Source organism: Salvia miltiorrhiza, chromosome 6, assembly GCF_028751815.1.
Source record: "Salvia miltiorrhiza cultivar Shanhuang (shh) chromosome 6, IMPLAD_Smil_shh, whole genome shotgun sequence".
NCBI lineage: Eukaryota > Viridiplantae > Streptophyta > Magnoliopsida > Lamiales > Lamiaceae > Salvia > Salvia miltiorrhiza.
In genome coordinates, this window is record NC_080392.1 from 8537251 (window position 1) to 8556132 (window position 18882).

At 38.7% G+C, this 18882-nt stretch overlaps 2 protein-coding genes, 1 long non-coding RNA gene and 1 pseudogene across 6 annotated transcripts; 2 read left to right on the forward strand and 2 right to left on the reverse strand.

The window, feature by feature from the left end:
• Positions 1 to 552: 552 nt before the first annotated feature.
• LOC130988439 (G-type lectin S-receptor-like serine/threonine-protein kinase At1g11330) lies at positions 553 to 2484 on the reverse strand. Its single transcript, XM_057912277.1, has 7 exons — positions 2268 to 2484; positions 2077 to 2187; positions 1812 to 1996; positions 1530 to 1740; positions 1204 to 1447; positions 976 to 1126; positions 553 to 907 (listed from the first exon to the last, which is right to left on the reverse strand). Exons 1-5 carry the CDS (start codon positions 2479 to 2481, stop codon positions 1347 to 1349), a joined length of 822 nt encoding a protein of 273 aa, XP_057768260.1. The 5' UTR covers positions 2482 to 2484; the 3' UTR covers positions 553 to 907; positions 976 to 1126; positions 1204 to 1346.
• Positions 608 to 1101, reverse strand: LOC130990447 (cysteine-rich receptor-like protein kinase 10). The gene is made up of 2 exons (XM_057914681.1): positions 976 to 1101; positions 608 to 907 (listed from the first exon to the last, which is right to left on the reverse strand). The coding sequence occupies exons 1-2, from the start codon at positions 1099 to 1101 to the stop codon at positions 608 to 610; spliced, it is 426 nt and encodes a 141-aa protein (XP_057770664.1).
• Positions 2485 to 3752: 1268 nt separating the features above from the next.
• Positions 3753 to 6563, forward strand: LOC130988440 (uncharacterized). Of its 4 annotated transcripts, none has more exons than XR_009090103.1 (7): positions 3753 to 4170; positions 4243 to 4620; positions 4745 to 5100; positions 5176 to 5391; positions 5469 to 5701; positions 5787 to 5935; positions 6012 to 6563. It is a non-coding gene; the product is annotated as an uncharacterized LOC130988440 (long non-coding RNA). The 4 variants fall into 4 exon arrangements; XR_009090102.1 differs by having other exon boundaries at positions 5182 to 5391; XR_009090101.1 differs by having other exon boundaries at positions 4745 to 5391.
• A 380-nt stretch (positions 6564 to 6943) lies between these two features.
• On the forward strand, positions 6944 to 13454 carry LOC130988441 (IQ domain-containing protein IQM1-like; annotated as a pseudogene).
• Positions 13455 to 18882: the final 5428 nt, after the last annotated feature.

Below are 18882 nucleotides of genomic sequence, written 5' to 3' on the forward strand. Positions count from 1 at the left end.
TTGCCGGGTAGGATCAGGCACGCGGGTGGAGTTAGGCACTTATGGCACTATTAGTGCCATAAGTGCCAAGATTTTACTTGGTTTTATTTGGATTTGCGTTGGCACTTATGGCACTATTAGTGCCATAAGTGCCAAAATGACTATTTTACTTGGTTTTATTTTGGATTTCCGTTGGCACTTATGGTACTAATAGTGCCATAAGTGCCATACGTGCAGTACACATACAGAAACAACAACATCATTTAAACTCTAAATGGAACATCTAAACCCCAAATGGATAATCTAAACCTTAAATGGAATATCTAAACCCTAAATAAAACCAAAGTAAAATCTTGACACTTATGGCACTAATAGTGCCATAAGTGCCTAACCCGACCCGCGTGTCTGATCCTACCCGGCAAGCGACCCGCGCTCCTGACCCTACCCAGTCCGCCCAATTAAGGGCAAAAACGTCTCAAAGCTATAAAAATGGCCAAAATTTATGTTTTTTTAAATGGTGGACAAAATTTGATGTTGTATGTTGAAAAGGGCCATTAGGCACTATTGTTTCAATATTAAATATATTGATCCAATTTGGATGTCTTATATTTTCAAACATCATCGAGCTTCAAGCACAGTGAGAGTGACCTGATTCATGGAGTATTCGACTCGGCTTCCCGGTTCTATTGAACCGGTTGCCGAGCCATGCCACTTCTCCGCCAAGGTTGGCTGCTTGGGAGCTGGAATGAGCAATTTCTCGGCTGAGCATCGACACAACTGTTTGAACAATAGGCCTATCTTTGGGAGAATCTTGGACACACAGTAACCCAATGTGAATGCATCTTACTATATCTTCTTCCATCTCTCCACTTGCTATGCTTTCATCAGCAAAACCCAACCCATTATTTTCACTCCACAATTTCCATGCCTGAAATTTTTGACCAAATTATGAATTGAAGAAATATGATGGGATTAGGATAGAGAGGCTTTTCTTACGCATCCTATGAGGCTCAAAGACCATTCATGATTGTAATAGTGTGAGTTCTTTTCCCCTTTTACTATCTCTAACATAAGGACTCCCAAGCTGTAGACATCGGATCTTTCTGAGAATCTGCCTTCCATTGCGTATTCGGGTGCCATATATCTCCTGCAAAAATCATCATCGTTGCTAGAATTAGTTATTTTTGCAGCAGGCCTATGATTCTGTTGAAGAAATCCACTCACAATGTTCCAACAACTCTTGCAGTGTCTTGATGATCTTGGTTGCCTCCGAATATTCGGGCCATGCCAAAATCTGAGATCTTGGGCTTCCAATCTCCATCCAAAGCACGTTACTCGGCTTCAGGTCGCGATGAATTATCCTCAGTCTAGAGTCCCTGTGAGATACAGGAGGCCTTGCGCGACGCCCTCATGATACTGAAACGCTTCTTCCAATCCAAGGCCTTTTGCCCAGGATGATGTCTACCGTCTACATACAACAAAACACAATGCTCAAAAATTGCTTCAACAATCAACATACTTGAGAAGAGGATTGGATTTTGACAGCCAACCAAAGAGGCAGAAGTCCAAGCTTCTGTTGGGCATGTATTCATAAATCAGAATCTTGTCTTGTTTCTCCACACAGCCTCCGAGCAATCTGACGAGATTCCTATGCTGGAGCTTGGACATCACGGTCACCTCGTTCATGAATTCTTGCAATCCTTGTCCAGAATCCGCCGACAGTCTTTTCACTGCTATCGTTTTTCCATCTGCCAGAACTCCCTGCTAGAGCAGTCACCACTATCATCTCTACCAACACCAGAATATATCTTCAAATGGAGCAAAGATTGTACCTTGTAGACAGGACCAAAACCACCCCTCCCGAGAAGATTGCTTTCATGGAATTGATCTGTGGCAGTTGCCAGCATCTCGAAAGTAAAGAGCGGCAGATCCCCAGTGTTAACCTTCTCTGTTTCATCATTAAACACTATAGGAGTTGAACTTGACCAAGATACATTTCTGGGATTCGCTTCGCCTCCTGATTTCACATACAACGCAAAACAGCATAAGAGTGAGTGAGACTGCTACTACTTAAATTAATCACTCACCAAATTTTACCTTTTCTGTTCTTCACCATCCAACACCAAGCAACAAAGATGAAGACGGATATGCAAACAAAAGCTGAGACTACTGGAATTATGATGTACAGCTTCTTATCCCTGTGGTCGTCTAAATAAAACAAAAATCAGTCCTCAGTAGACATATCCTTCCAATCAATCACCCACATTGAAGGGAGAAAGAAAAAGTACCCAAGTCTGAAGCAGAGAGACGAATAAAAAGATCGACGCCAACACCGCTGAATTTCTGAACATCGATGAGAGCATCAGCCCAGAACATACAACCAATGTTTGAATCGTAAGCATAAGCCAGACACGAACAATTCCCCAAGCATCTCCTCTTGCACTCATCCTCCTCCACAGCAGGCCACGGCTCTGCAAAATCCGGCACCTTCATAAAGCGCATCCTCCAGAATCCGTCTCCATTTTCATCACACTGCAACTCATTCTTCCTGGAGCATCCGCCGCTCCAGTTCCCTCTCCCCCACTCATCTTCACTCGCGCGCCTCAAACCCCCTCAGACAAGAACAAATCGGAGAGCCTTCATCATCGCAGCTCCCAAACGGCCCACACTTGCCATAGACGTCGCACGCCTTCTCCGGAGCCGACCACACCTTCGTCCAGCTCTCGTTCCGGTCGTCCCAGATTTTCCGTGCTACGTTGCCGGAAGCATTCAATGTCAACATCATCAACACCTTCTGCTCCGGAATCACGTACTCGAAGTTTCCGGCGCTGTCGTTACTCAAAACGCTGAATCCGCTCACGTAGAAGCGGAACATGTCTTGTATCCCTAGATAGATGAGCCCGTTCCACGGCCCGCTCCGCCACAGCGGCCGCCCATCCCTCCAAACGAACTGCTGCGGGATGCTCCGGCCGTCGATCCCGAAGGAGAAGCTTCCGACCGCGGGGTCGGAGGCGCTCTTCCATGACGTCAGCGCCACTTTGTTCCTGTGTTGACGTTGTCGCTTATCTTCATGGTGGGGAGCAAGACGTTCGAGGGCCGCGAGAACGACTCCCACAGGGCTGCGCCGGTCGCGGCGTCGACCAGGATGAGGTTCCCGGTGTCCTCGATCCGGAGGGTGGTGTTGGCGGGGGAAGTTGTGGTGGCGTTGGTGGACCAGATGGTTTGATTTTGGGCGTCTACGAGAACGAGGTTGCCGTCTTTTGAGATAGTGGCGGCGGCGCCGGAGGAGGCGGGGAGAGGGTGGTCTCTGTTGGCTACCCATGCGACGGTTGTTTCGGAGACAGCGTAGAAGACGGCGGCGTAGCGGTTGGTGGTGCCGGCGGGGCTGAAGAATCCGAATTTGAAGACGCGGCCGCGGGAGATTATGGTGTCGGGATCTTTGAGGAGATGTGGATGTGATGGTGTCTTCTAAGCTTGAAGATGGAGAAAAAGATAAGTAAATGATGTAGAAAATGAATCGATAAATGGAAAATTCAGCCATTTTTGTGTCAGAGAACACAGCGTGTGGCATTTCAGAGTTATTTGAAATATAGAGTAGTTTGTAGTGAATTTGAATATGAATTGTATACTGTACGACAAGAGTAACATACAATATTCGATCATCAAAATTTTGGAATATAAGGTTTGAGTTTGACGCCATAAACAACACGGCGTTTACTTTCTCAAGTCATTTTAGTATTTCTTCTTACTTCTCTGGTAAGTTTTTTCGGAGGCAGGTTGCTAATCTCAATTCTCATCATTTTCTTCTTTCCTCTTTTAATTTATATTTTCTTGTATTCAAAATTGTTGAAGCGCGATTTTGTTAAATATAAATATTTCCAACATACAAGTTAGTATCTAAGTTGATATTTTAAATTCCAACTAATTAAAAATTTGGTCATTGGATAGCCCTTCACTTCAAGCCTATTTTAATATTTGGTTAAATTAAAGGAGGAGACTCAATTCTGTCGCCATCAGATGCTAAAAAACATACTCCTGTAATGGATCTTTACCACCATTAATGATTATGCAGACGATGAGAAGACTGTCAAAGAATCTCAACTATCAACTTATCTTCTTCACCGCTGCTGCTATCCTCCTCCAGTCGTTATTTTGCAGGGGACAATCCGATCCATGCCGAACTTCCGGCAGGTTCGATTTCTCTGTTACATTGGATTATACACTTTACGAAAATACCATCTAATATGGTGTGATCATCATTAGGTGCGGGGAATTCGGGGTGTGCGACTCACGAGGTTCCCCGGTTTGTACTTGTCCGAGAGATTCCGCCCCCGCGACGCCGGCAACTGGAGCGGCGGCTGCGAGAGGAGGGCCGCCTTGGATTGTGGAGGGCCAGGGGGCAAGGGAGATGGGTTTTTGACGCTCAGATATTGACGCTGTCGAGCCACTCGGAGCTGTGGTTCGGCTCCCAAGCTGAGTGCGAGCCGCGGTGCCTCACCAACTGCTCCTGCCTTGCCTACGGCTTCTACGGCGTTGCCGGATGCAGGTTCTATACGCAGCCCTTGATCGACCTTGTCAAATTCTCCAGCGGCTCCGGCTCCGGCTCCAATGTCAATATTCGCGTTTCTAAATCTGAGCTAGGTATTCATCATCAATTTCACGCCTCTGAAAACACACACGTCTTTATCCTCACTCACGGATAAGAATGATTTCAATCACAATCTTCTCTGTGTAATCTGTGATTCATGTTTTTTTTTTTGGTTAGAGAGTAATGAGGAGTCGAAGAAGATCACAATTATAATAGTTGTTGTTGGATTTGTTGTCATATCCACCTGCGCATATTTTTATTGGAAATATATTGCCAAGCGCAAAGGTAATTTGTTGTGTAATCAACCCCTTAATTTTGTGCATATTGGTGATTTATGTGTGAACACTGTCATGAATAAATAGGCAAAGGGAAAGTATTCAACTTGGAGCAGTTAATACAAGTAATCAGATGAATTGGGTGAGGGTAATCTTGAAGAGTTACCATTATTCAAGATGGAGATGCTAGCAAATGCCACCAACAATTTCTCGGAAGCTAAGAAGCTAGGGAGGGGTGGTTTTGGGCCTGTTTATAAGGTAGCAACTTCTCAAACTCTGGCCTCGTTAATTTGAACTCCATAAATTCCTCTCTCGTTGATGATGACTCGATAGCTCTAGGGAGAGATGGTGAATGGAGAGAAATCGCAGTGAAGGTGCTGTCGCAGGCATCTCGACAGGGGATGCAAGAGTTTGTGAACGAAGTGGTGCTCATCTCCAAACTTCAGCACAGAAATCTTGTTAGGTTGCTTGGGTGTTGTGTGGAGAACAAGCAGAAAATGTTGGTGTATGAATACATGCCTAATAAGAGTTTGGATTTTTTCCTATTTGGTGAGTTCTTCTTCTTCAATGTCTAAACTGTTGTCCATAAGCTATTTTCTTCTAGTATGTGAGTCAATCTTGTCCAGATTCATCACAAGAGATCCTAGATGGAGCAAGCGTTTCAACATCATACGAGGTATCTGTCGAGGCCTGCTCTATCTTCACAGAGATTCAAGAGTGAAGATAATCCATCGAGACCTCAAGCCCAGCAACATATTGTTGGATGATGATTGGAACCCGAAGATATCGACTTCGGCATGGCAAGAATATTTGGAACCGAACAAGATCATGTCCAGACTGTAAGAGTGGTAGGAACATAGTAAGTGTGTTTTATTTATCTTGCCCCAAGATTTTGCCTCATCAATCCATCAAAGACTAGTAGCTGCTGCTTGGTTTCCTTGCAGCGGATACATGGCCCCTGAGTACGCGATAGAGGGGAGATTCTCAGAGAAATCAGATGTTTTTAGCTTCGGAGTGATGATGTGGAGATTGCCACGGGTAGACGGAACATAAGCTTCAAGAAGAAGAAGGCTCCCTCAGCCTCTTGGAACATGTTAGTCCATCTATAAATATGTGATTGGAATTTGAATATTTGACACAATTTCTTGATCATGATATTGGAACTTCAGGCATGGAAGTTGTGGAATTCGGGCAGCGTTGCAAGTTTGATAGATACGAGAGTATCGGGTGCGAGGGAGCAAGGGGAGGCGATGAGGTGCATTCATATCGGTTTGTTGTGCGTTCAAGAACTTCCGACGGATAGGCCGTCTACTTGGGATGTGCAGTCGATGCTGAACAGTGAGATTGCAAGCTTCCCGAGCCAAAGCAACCAGCATTTGTTGTCAAGTCCAGCTTTTCTGACACGGGAACAAGTTCTTCACGCCAGCATCATTTGTCTCTCAATAATGTCTCTCTCACCCAAGTTGATGCTCGTTGATTCTAAATTTTTTACTTAGTAAATATGAGAAAAAGGAAAGGAAATACTTATTATTGATGATACTATGTGATTACAGCAACAGGAGAAAAATCATACTTACTAGAATGTAGTGTGCTCATAAAGTCGCGAGTCTCCCTTATGTTGAGTTACATGCTTTATTCACACTCAATTTTGGGAAGAATGCTTATTTCATCTCTTGTTTTAGATGCATGTTTCATATAATATTCAGTTTTTTCTTCTTCAACTATCATATTCTTGTGGGTGTTAAATAAAGTTTGTACAACTTAATAGTGTACATTTTTTTTGTAGCAAACTTAATAGTGTACATAAGTATCACTTTCCCAATATGTATAATTATAATTGGGAAGGGTGGTTGGATAGAGAACTCTGAACAAATCAGGTACAGGTACATGTACATGTACAACATATATAACTCATCATTAACATTAAAATTTTACTAATATAGAAAGAGACATAAATATTAATATAAGTGAAGACATGAAGAATTTATTTACCTAATAAATATTCATTAGATATCTGGAATTCGATTTTCTGTTGTTAAAGGTGAAAATGATTAACTAGTTCATTTAAAAAGCGAAAAGAAAGAGATTTGTGGGTTAAATAAAGTAATTTAAAAATAGAGGCAACAATGAGCGTGAGTTGCGGGGATTTGGAGGAAAATAACTGAAAGATGATGAAAACAGAATAAGAAGGCAAATGGAGCAAGTGCAGGCGGTTGACGCCCCCCACCACCGCCGTCGCCGACGGCAAGGGAAAAGAGGAAGAGGAAATTCGTAATCACAAGGTAGGATTCTTCGTTTCTTTTCTCATTTTCATGATTTATTTCCATATAAACTTTCCCAGTTTAGGAAACGCCCAGATGCTGAATGATTCGACACACCAATTTTGGCTACAAATTTTTAGAACAAAGAGATATATAGAGAGAGAATCTATGTGTCTAGAACTACGAAGTTTCTTTCGATTTGACTTAAAATTGAAAGAGTTATTAACGCCTAAATACGTTAGTATTAGATTCATTTTGGTTTCATTAATTTTAAATTATCCAAAAAATGCAAAAACTTAAATATTGTTGTAATTTTTTCGCAATTAAACATTAATCAAAATTGAAGTTGACATGCATCAATTCAATCAAAACGATATAAAATATGAAAATTACTATTTTAATTTCATTTGACGCCCCCACCCTTTTTTCTCTCTCAAACGCCGCCCACACCGAGACCGAGCACCTTGAAGGAGCTGCCGCCGACTAACCCATTCCGTCTCCGGCGAATTGAATGAGTTAGGCTATATTTTTACAGGTCTGAAAAAAATCAATATTAAAATATAATGGCCCAATGGGCTTGAGCTAGATTGTCCAACCCAAAATTAAGAATTTAGGCCAACTTAGATTACAACCTTTTATGCTCCAAAAAGATCGGACATCCAAAAATCATAGTGGCGTCGGCTAACAACTTTGACATTTGCATGCCTAAACCATACGACATTGGTTAAAAAAAAATCACCACATAAATTAGGACGTATGTGGCCTTATTAGTGCAATGATATAATTTGTTCTGCTTTTCCACTTTCTCAAAGTCTTATTTGAATAGAGTGAGTATATGTGATCTACCATTGTTGGGGCAATACACATTTATCTAACAAATTCCCTCTTGCTTCCCATATATCTCTAGGATCTTCACTTCTGCAGCTACGAGAAAAGGGTCGCGTGCATTCTTACTAGTCTTCTTCAAGAAATGGGGAAACTTTTTCCTTAAATTCCGAGGTATGATAATACTTATCATTATCATCTGCACCAGAATTTTCTCAACTACGTATATATATACAACTCTTTAATTAATTATCTTAAATTTAAAGCAATTATTTAATTTTGTTCCTCAAATTAAGGGATTTTTTTTTTTTTTGAAGAACAAATTAAGGGATGTTAAAATCGTTGTTTGGTGTAGATTGTAATAATATGCAAAGAAATCACACAACTTTTTTTTTTTTAACAGAGAAATCACACAACTTAACTTGCACTAAATATGATTAACTTGGATAGGGTGATACTATTTGGATCAATTTGATCCGGATCAAAGGCAATAAATATTTCATTTTCAACATAAGAAGACATCCTTACCCTTTATACATTTTTCATTTCATAATTTTAGTATAATCATTATATATACTGAGAACAAAAAAATCATTAAATATTTGTATTTTTAATAAGAAATTTGACCACGCTATAAAAAAATTCCACTAGTGACATGAGATTTGGTAGCTATTATGTGTGTCATAAAAATTAGTGACATTTGATAATGTAGCTAATCACTAATAGTTACACTTCCAAACGCCATTATTTTTTGTGACACAAATACTCTATTAGCTACCAAACCTCATGTCATTAGTAGAAACTTTTTTTGTAGTGCCAATTATATAAATATATATATATATAGGGGGCGGTTATTCAATAAACCACCCTTATTTTAAGAATTACGAACCAGCAAAAAGCATGAATTTTATGTATAACACGCATGAATAAACTGTATAAAGGTATGAATTGCGAAAAATATTTTTTTGCTACCTTTGGGATTCGAACTCAGGACCATGAATTTATCCAACAAAATAATGAATCAACCGTAGATCTTGATGATCTAAGGGCTGAAAATAGTTCCTAATTTATATTTTAAGAAGCGTTCTTATTTTAGCCTTCCCCTATATATATATATATATATATATTATATATATATATATTAATTGAATAATAATTCATCATTAAATTTTCTTTAAAAATCATCATTCAGTGGATATTTTTATTTTTTAAATGGTAATTTATTTTAATTAAAATATAGTACTTTCTACCCATTTTCAAAAATATGTTAAATTATTTAAATAAAAATATAATATATAAAATTCAATTTTGAACTTAATTTAATATATAGATATAAAAGTTGGTAAACTTTTATTAGGAGTCTTTAAAGTAAAACACATTTTTATTTTTAATATTATGATTGTTTTGTTATCGTTGAAACTTCTTTTGTGAAACATTAATATTGATTTTCTGCCAATTTGACTCAAAAGTCGAGTCAAGCTTCGAATCAATTTAATCCAAATGGATTTAGCCATTTGGATATCATGTTACTTCAAACAGTTTTTTAGTTGGAGAATAGGATCTGTACCCACCATTATACTTATATATATTTTAACTATAATATACATATATTAATAAAATACCTAAACCCACCCCACCATGCCACACCTGACCCCCCCCCCCCCCATTGTATATTTGAGCGTTAAAAAATGAATAAACGATAAAGAAATAATTCAACCAACCATTAACATAATAGAGTCTTGTAATTCTCTCTCTCAAAAAAAAAAACATTAACATAATAGAAACTAAAATCTAGTAAAGCATGATAACTAAAATAGCTATTCAAAATTAAAACTACAGAGTTTTGGCTTTTAGCGTCTGCATAGACCAAAATTAGTACTAGGAGCAAAATTTGTTTCTACATAGTTGAATGACCTAAACGAACTATAGTTGTCACGAATTCGACGTTGTAAAAAAAAATAGGCTAGGACGCCTTATGTCTTTGCCTACATGAATTTTTTTTTTAGGAGAAACCGCAGAATTATATTAATTTAAATTCTGATGAATCAAATCTACGAGCCAGTCGGGGAAGTCCGACTCCCAAATCTTTACATCAATGCAAGAAAAAGCAAAACGAGCTAAAGCATGAACAAAAAAATTAGCTTCTCTGTTTGAAATCCTACATGAATTTTGAAGGGTCAATTGTTGGGTTAGTCTTCCTTTCCTTTGCACATATGAAAGCCGGTGGAATTTCGTATTCAGCCCATATTATAAGAAGTAGATCATCTGTCACATCGATGTGACATAAATTTAATACATTATATTTATAGACCAGGACCAAAGTATTTTAATTATATTGGAACAATATTAGCAGTTAGCACCAATAATTACGGTTTGTTTAGGGCAAATATAACAGGATAACGATGAAATGAAATCCTTTGTTAATTAACCAAGTCTACCGCACGAGTTGTATTTCATTTTTCACATACGCGTATCACTTGCACACGCCACCTATATTATAAATTAACACAACTGATCAGCATCACTTAAAAATATATTTTAGAAAATACAAGTGATCCATATAAAAAAATATATTGTTTGGAACCGAAGATGAAATATTGGTGCGACCTTCTAATTTATTTAATTATTCAATTAATTATTGATTAAATATAATTGCAACTTTACCAAAGTTTTTGGTCTTTACACAAAGGGCTGCATCTAAATATAATAGTAATAGCCAATCTAAACGCATCCCACAAAATATTCAGCGCAACCTTTTCTCACAAAAAATTAAGTAGCCAAATTTTGAAGCTGACTTTTCACAATACCCAAAACTGCCTAAGGATGCAACTATTGAAGAACAACACATGTTTTTTAGGGAAGTTGAACAACATATGTTATTAAAGTCGTTTTCTCCAACGTACTATACTATTAAATCAATAAATGTTAAAAAGGATATACTAGTAAATGAACCCACATTTTTTATGCATTCCCCAAGAAAGCATCAGAAGTTTCTCAGTATCTGCAATCTAAGAAGATGACATTGACAATCAAAGTTTCAAATTCTCTGGTCTCCCACAACATGTGTAGTCCAATATTTCACCTTCATTTTCAAGAATATATAGAGAAGGTAATGATCATAATCACAAGCATATATATATACACACCAAAAAAAAGTAGTTACATACACATAATTTTTCTTCAGATTTTCATTTTCAGTTCGGTTAGTCATTTGTGCTATTGCATGGGATTTTCAATTTTGCAACACTTTAATTTTTATCTCGACACTGAAATAATGGTTGTCTGAAAACATGATGCAGGTTGTTGAGGATTAATCAGTATACATAGTTGAAGAAATCAAAATCTTGGTGAGAGAGAAATTAAAGATGACCTTAAAAAGTGCAAGAGGGGGCAAGAAGAACTTGCTGCACGTGCGAAATATCGAGCCCATCAACATAGTTCTTGAACCCCAGCTTTCTTTCAAGAATCTAGTAGTTGAAGAATCAGCAGCAAATGGAAATCCATCCACTGCCTCTTCCCCTAAAGCTGGCTTTAGCTTCTTCTCCCCGCGGCCGCGGCCCGTGAGCGAGCTGGACGCCGCTGCACTGAAGCTGCAGAAGGTGTACAAGAGCTACCGGACTCGAAGAAACCTTGCAGATTGCGCTGTAGTCGTCGAGGAGCTATGGTTTGTTTCTCTCTTATATATCTACTACTCTCATCTTAATTGATTAAGCTTCCAATTCTGAGTCAGACGTCGTCGTTTTAGGTGGAAGGCTTTGGACTTTGCAGCTCTCAAGAGGAGCTCTGTCTCATTCTTCAACGATGAGAAGCCGGAAACTGCTGTTTCACGTTGGTCTAGAGCCAGAACCAGAGCCGCCAAGGTCAGTTAATTCTTTTCCTATTCTTATATTATTAGGGAGTCTAATTTGAGTGATAGAATAGTTATACAACATATGAATGAGTAATTGAAAGATAATATAATCAAACAAGCTCAAAACTAATTATCAATTCATCAAAGTAAATGATTAGATCGGCTAGGATTATTAATATTTGAACTAAAAGTGGAGTTTCTTGCAGGTTGGGAAGGGATTGTCCAAAGATGAAAAGGCTCAAAAACTAGCTCTACAACACTGGCTTGAAGCAGTAAGTGATTTTTTTTTTTCTAACAGTATTAAATAAAGAAATTTAAAGGCCGTCACATGAGACTCGAACCCAAGACCTTTGGCTTAGACATTAACTCATTACCGCTTGGCCAACACACACACAAATCTAATGGAATTTGAACCAGATTGATCTGTAGTTAATTTTTCAATGATGCTAAAATGTGTGATATATTGTGCAGATTGATCCACGCCATCGGTATGGCCACAATTTACACTTGTACTACGACGTCTGGTTTTTAAGTGAAAGCGCGCAACCTTTCTTTTACTGGTATATATATATACTTCCTCCTTCAAGTATGGAAGGAAATCAGTCGTCTTGCATTTCTCCTTTTCACTCACATGGTTTTTCCAACTATATATTTATCCAAGGTTGGATGTCGGAGATGGCAAAGAATTAAATCTGGAGAAATGCCCTCGGATCAATTTGCAGCGCCAATGCATTAAATATCTGGGACCCGTAAGTCTTCTTGTTTCATATATCCAACATGTAGCAATTAATGAATTGAGTTGGAATGGTGACAGAAAGAGAGAGAATCCTTCCAAGTTGTGATCGAAGATGGGAAGCTAGTGTACAAAGAGAGCGGCGATTTGGTGAGCACGACGGAGGGGTCAAAGTGGATATTCGTGCTGAGCACGATGAGGAGCCTGTACATCGGGCGGAAGCAGAAAGGGGTGTTCCAGCACTCGAGCTTCCTGGCCGGCGGCGCCATCACCGCCGCGGGAAGATTGGTGGCCCGCCGCGGTGTTCTGGAGGCCATCTGGCCTTACAGCGGCCATTATCTCCCAACAGAGGAGAACTTCCAGGAATTCATAACCTTCCTCGAGGACCATTCCGTGGACCTCGCCAACGTCAGGAGGCGTGCAACCGATGATGATGATGATGCTCCTCGCAAACAAGCGTCCATTCCCAGAGGGCGGCGGCGGAAGAGGAGACGAGCGTGGCCAAGCGCATGTCGCGCAAATGGAGCACCGGATTCGGACCGCGCATCGGGTGCGTGCGCGAGTACCCGACGGACCTGCAGTCGCGAGCGATGGAACACGTGAAGCTGTCGCCTCGGCCGCCGACTGGACTCGTCGCCAGCTACGGGCCCATCCCGTCGCCGCGGCCGAGTCCTAAGATCCGACTATCTCCTCGCGTCTCGCATATGGGGATGCCTAGCCCGAGGACGCCCGCACCCAAACCAAGCTTCATCACAAACTAACTAACAAATCTTCATTCTTTGATTCGTTTGGGTGATTGGCCATTCCAGTTAATCCTTTCCCTGTTTTTGGAGATGAGGATAGGCTTTTCATCACTGTTTTATTCTTCTCTCTCTACATGTTCATGGGAATCAAATCCACCAATCTATATCTTACACCGTGTGCTTTTAGCTGCTACAAATAACTGCTGTGGTCACTGAATCTTATACGTACATGTTATAATTCACGAATTCACTCAAATTGTTCGGGCAAATCTATAGTTTTAATTTTTCTACTGTAAGAGTGCTCAAAATTAAAATTTCCAAGAGTCTACATAAAAGTGTCGATTCTCATATAGCAAAAATAAAATATATTCATTAAGGTAGAAAATTTTAAAAAATGAACTTTTTCATGTAAGAAAACAATTTTTCGTACCATTAATTTTTCAACACTCTCCTCCTCTCTCTTTTCTTTCTCTACGTATGATGGCAAGAGCTGGTCGCCGCTCTCCGAAAACCAATGCTGCAATACCTCCTCCCTCACTTATGTGAGGACTCGCAGATGTGAATCGAGTTGCACCATTAACAAGCTCGTTTTATGTGCCCCTTTTAGGTCTAGATCGAGTTTTTTTCTTCTATTTTTTTTTTTTGTTTTGTTTTTGTGTCTGGGACTGGGAGATGCATCTTGGGCACAAGCCTGCAAGTAGGATGTTGGACAGAACATACTGCATTCTGCAAAATAAGCAAGGACTTGAAATCATTCATGAGCATAGCACTCGTGCACCTTTTGCTCAGATCAAGTATAGCACTCGTGCACTAGTGGTTGGGTTGGTTGCCTGTTGTTCAAGAGGTCACATGTTCGAGTACTCTCGGCCACAATAACCACTAGGTGGGTGTGTGTGGTTTGTATGTTGTTTGCAAATCTATAGTTTTAATTTTCTACTGTAAAGAGTGCTAAAAATTAAAATTTCCAAGAGTCTACATAAAAGTGTCGATTCTCATATAGCAAAATAAAATATATTCATTAAGGTAGAAATTTAAAAAAATTAATCATTTTTCATGTAAGAAAACAATTTTTTACGTACCATTAATTTTTCAACACTCTCCTCCTCTCTCTTTTCTTTCTCTACGGATGATGGCAAGAGCTGGTCGCCGCTCTCCGAAAACCAATGCTGCAATACCTCCTCCCTCACTTATGTGAGGACTCGCAGATGTGAATCGAGTTGCACCATTAACAAGCTCGTTTTCTGTGCCCCTTTTAGGTCTGGATCGAGTTTTTTTCTTCTTTTTTTTTTTGTGTGTGTCTAGGACTGGGAGGATACATCTTGGGCACAAGCCTGCAAGTAGGATGTTGGACAGAACATACTGCATTCTGCAAAATAAGCAAGGACTTGAAATCATTCATGAGCATAGCACTCGTGCACCTTTTAATTGCTCAGATCAAGTATCATGCGGGATTCAGGAGCGGAGCCTGAGAAGGAGACATGGATCAGACTAGAACGAAGACAGAAGGCAAAGGCGATAGAGAGATGCATGATTTTGGATAAAACTGGGCAAAGCGGCATACCCCATCAACATACGGGAAGAAGAAGGCGAGATTCTGATACGATCACGATCAATGGTGGAGCAATTCGAGTAGCTCAACTCCAGAAATCAAGGGAGAAGAGAGATAGATTTGATAAACATCAACCCAAATATTCATTCCATAAGTAATAACTTAGAGATTACAATATTTTATCATTGATAATGATAACCTAATGGGCTATGGGCTATGCATAAGTGGGCTAAACTAGAGCTAGGGCTTCGTGTATCATTCCCCACTCCTTCACAATCACCTTGTCCGCAAGGTGAACTAATTGGAAAGCTTGATACATTTATGCCCACCACTGCTCGACAAAAGTTCCAGCAAACTAACTCAAGAACTGATTTGCTGGATACGGCTAGCGGATCCGGTGGCGGTTCACCATCTAGCCGAACCTCTTGACCGGCGAAAACAGCCATGGACCGGTAAAAACTAGAGACGCCGGCGGTTAAAACTTTCGCAATAGCATCAAATAGGGTTCAAAAACATCGACCACAATCTCGTCCTTAGAATCGACGAGTAACCAAAATCGACTGCCAAGAATTGGCGGAGGATTCACCGAAGTAGTTATCGATGGTGGTGTTGGTGGTATTGTGAGTGAAGGCGGTACATCAGGGGGTGTCTGCAGCGGAGGTTGGAGAGCTAGCGGTGGCAGCGCGGCGGTGGTTGACAGCTGCAGCGCGCTGCTTCAAGTGCGGTGAGAACGACCATGTGGCAAGGATGTGCCCGACCGGGGGTGGCGGTGGCCGGTACAGCGGCGGTGGTGTTGGCAGTATTGGAAGTGAAGGCGGCACGTTTGGGGGTGGTGGCGAAGAGGATGGAGACCAACACACATATGGAGCAGTAGCCGGAGGGAACTTGTTGGTGGCCGGAAAATTTGCCTCGAAGGAGGATTGCAGGCTGTAGATGGAGATTCGAAGCTTTTCAAGGGCGGCGAGAATTTCTGATCTGGACATTTTTTTCTTTTTTGATATTCAAAGAGAAATTCTCTCAATGAAAGCACCAATTGATACGATCACGATCAATGGTGGAGCAATTCGAGTAGCTCAACTCCAGAAATCAAGGGAGAAGAGAGATAGATTTGATAAACATCAACCCAAATATTCATTCCATAAGTAATAACTTAGAGATTACAATATTTATATCATTGATAATGATAACCTAATGGGCTATGGGCTATGCATAAGTGGGCTAAACTAGAGCTAGGGCTTCGTGTATCAGATTCACTTACCTTATTTAGGTGGATCCAGAGTGATAACTTGTCAAAGAATTAGAGATTCACTTACCCTATTGTTGGTGTATCTCCAATTCTTTGTAAGGAAACAAAATCTGTTAACCTTATCTGCACAAGCTGTTGGACCAGACACATGGGCCAAGCCTAGAGCCCATTGCACTTCTATAGGTAAAGGATGCATTCAGCAGATGGCAATGAATAGAGAGAAGTCAAGAGAGGCAGCTAGATTAGAGTGAGGCCTAATTAGTCGAGAGATAAGGGGAGCCTTAATTAGTGGATGTAATTTCTAATTAGTTGGACTTAATTGAACCCAAATTCTTTCTATTTTGAGTTTGGACCATTTAAATGGAACAAATAAATTTAGCAAGGTGGCCAGTTTTATTGGAACAAATGGAATAATGTTTTAATTAAAAAGTGGGAGGGATCCACATGTTCTCTTTAGTACAATTAGGGCCCTAATTTGTTTTCTTTTATGAATTGAGACATTATAAATGAGATAACTAAAAAAAATTGAGACATTATTAATGGAACAAAAAAAAGCATTTATTTGGTGAAATTTTGTAATAATTAAAGTTTATTTCCACCATCAATTTAAATGTTCAAGTTTCGTTATAATATTTTGTAATAATTTGGACTTATTCTTCCTGAGCTTATTAGTATTTTAATAGGGCGTCATAGCAAAGAAGTTGGCATCCTTTGAACTATATATGTTTCCTTGGAGGACATTGATTTCTCCTTCATTGTATGATAAATAGTAAATGATTTTTTATTCATGGACTCAAATATATTTAAAATTAAACATTAACAACAATTTCATACAAAAGTCCTCCCCAATATTTTAATGCAATAAATGTGTTGGTGGTGGTTAACAATTGTGTCAAAGCGTACTAAACTTACTACCCCTACTTGAGATTTTCTGTTAATTTTATATACAATCAATAGGTTTGTGTCCATACACAATTTTGTAATTTATGGAGCAGAGCAAGGTGTCTTGTAGTTTCTGGTGAGAAGTTGCACCTAGCCAACTAAATTATTTCTTCAGACAGACTGACACAATATGTACAAGTTAGGTAAGTTGCAGATTATTTTGTAGCTATTATATACTCTCTCCCCCATGTTACAAATGTCTCATTTTTCACAATGAGATGTTCCGTTACAAATATCTCATTCTTTTTTTGACAATATTTATCACTTTATATCTAATATTTAAATAATTTCTATCAACCCACTTTATCTATTTTCTACACATTTCTTAATCTATGTGCCCAAAAATAATGTGACATTTGTAATAGAACGGATGGAGTATATATAAGTAACATACACACACATGCGCGCACACACACACATATATATATATATATTGCATATAAATTATTGAACTTTTAACAAATTTCATTTTACACATCAAATTCAAAATTGTATTAAAATTATTCAATTATTTTTTTGTTTTTATCTTGATATCTCACCGAATTTCGATTTAGTGACATATGACATAAAATATTTGTACGATATGAATATGATACATATAAAAAATAGAAACGGCGTGGTATTGTCATTTCTACATTAGACAATTAAAATATAATTCCTAGATCTCTTTTATCCTTATTTCTTCTCATCCCCTCTCCTGACACTTTCTCTCCTCAGCTTCAAGCCTCTTGCTAATATCTCACAAGCTTGAAGTCATGATTTTTAATTTATGCCCTAATTTAGTTAGATTTTAATTCAAATGCAAATGAATTCGTTTTAATATGCCCAAACCAACATCCTGTTTTAATAATCAACGGATTTGAACACGTAGAATTTCAGACAGCCACTTCAGCATTAAGTTTGACCGAAAAATGAGCAAGATAGCAAAGTGAGAAATAATAATAATTGAATAATTAATATATATTTAAAAGTTGGTGTCCAAAATGAGAAACTTTTAATATAATAATTAAATAATTTTAATATATAATTTAAAGTTGGTGTGTAAAATGATTTTTTTTTTAATGCAAGTACCTATATGCAATTAATTTAAAAGTTAAATTAATCACCTAATACTGAAGGGCTCGATCAATTCGAACCAAATTGCTTTTTCTTTCTTAGTTATGACATGATAATCCCATATAGTAACAAGTTACTGTTTTCTATTTGTTTACATATTTCCAGTGGATATATAGATAGAAAACATTGATGAAAATGAAATCAGTAATATGGTATTAGAAAAATGACCATCTATTTTGATTTGAAAATTGCATATCGCTACCAAATTATTTCTTTGCTTTCTTTTCCTTTGAACTTTAATTTTTGTTGCTGATGCTTTTTACCCATTATTCGACTTTTTTCCATTTTCCCGTTGTACCTTAAGGCTTAAACATTCATCCCCCGCCCCCTTTGAATTCATTTTTAGTTTTTTTTTTTCTATTTAAAAAAGAACAAAAAAAAAACACGAAACTTACGGCAGAAACCTCATTTTAATTCGATTTTAGGTTTTAAAAAACGAAAGTACTATAGGTCTACCTCATTTTAATTCAATTTTAAGTTTTAAAACACGAAAATTACTACTCCATCCGTCCCACGAATCTTGACACATTGGTTTCGACACGAAATTAAGGAATTGTAGATTAATATTTTAAGTATGTAGTTAATAAAGTACTCAATTTCACAAGATAATGCAATATAAACACAAAACAACTATCAAACGCTCAATTCCCCACAAAATTGACATAATAGGAACATTAAAGACCATATTAAAGATAGCATTATTAATAATTTTCTTTAACAAACAACTATGAAAGTGGATGAATATAGGGTTGATGGCCGGAAAATACATGAACTA

What these genes read in the sequence shown, in the direction of transcription:
- LOC130990447 (XM_057914681.1), bottom strand. Translation starts at nt 1,101, where the DNA reads ATGGAAGGCAGATTCTCAGAAAGATCCGATGTCTACAGCTTGGGAGTC. An exon ending in CTTTGAGCCTCATAGGATGC is followed by an intron (nt 908 to 975) that starts GTAAGAAAAGCC and finishes CAAAAATTTCAG; the next exon opens with GCATGGAAATTGTGGAGTGA.
- LOC130988439 (XM_057912277.1), bottom strand. Translation starts at nt 2,481, where the DNA reads ATGCGCTTTATGAAGGTGCCGGATTTTGCAGAGCCGTGGCCTGCTGTG. An exon ending in GATGGTGAAGAACAGAAAAG is followed by an intron (nt 1,997 to 2,076) that starts GTAAAATTTGGT and finishes ATGTGAAATCAG; the next exon opens with GAGGCGAAGCGAATCCCAGA. An exon ending in GTTTTGGTCCTGTCTACAAG is followed by an intron (nt 1,741 to 1,811) that starts GTACAATCTTTG and finishes CTGCTCTAGCAG; the next exon opens with GGAGTTCTGGCAGATGGAAA.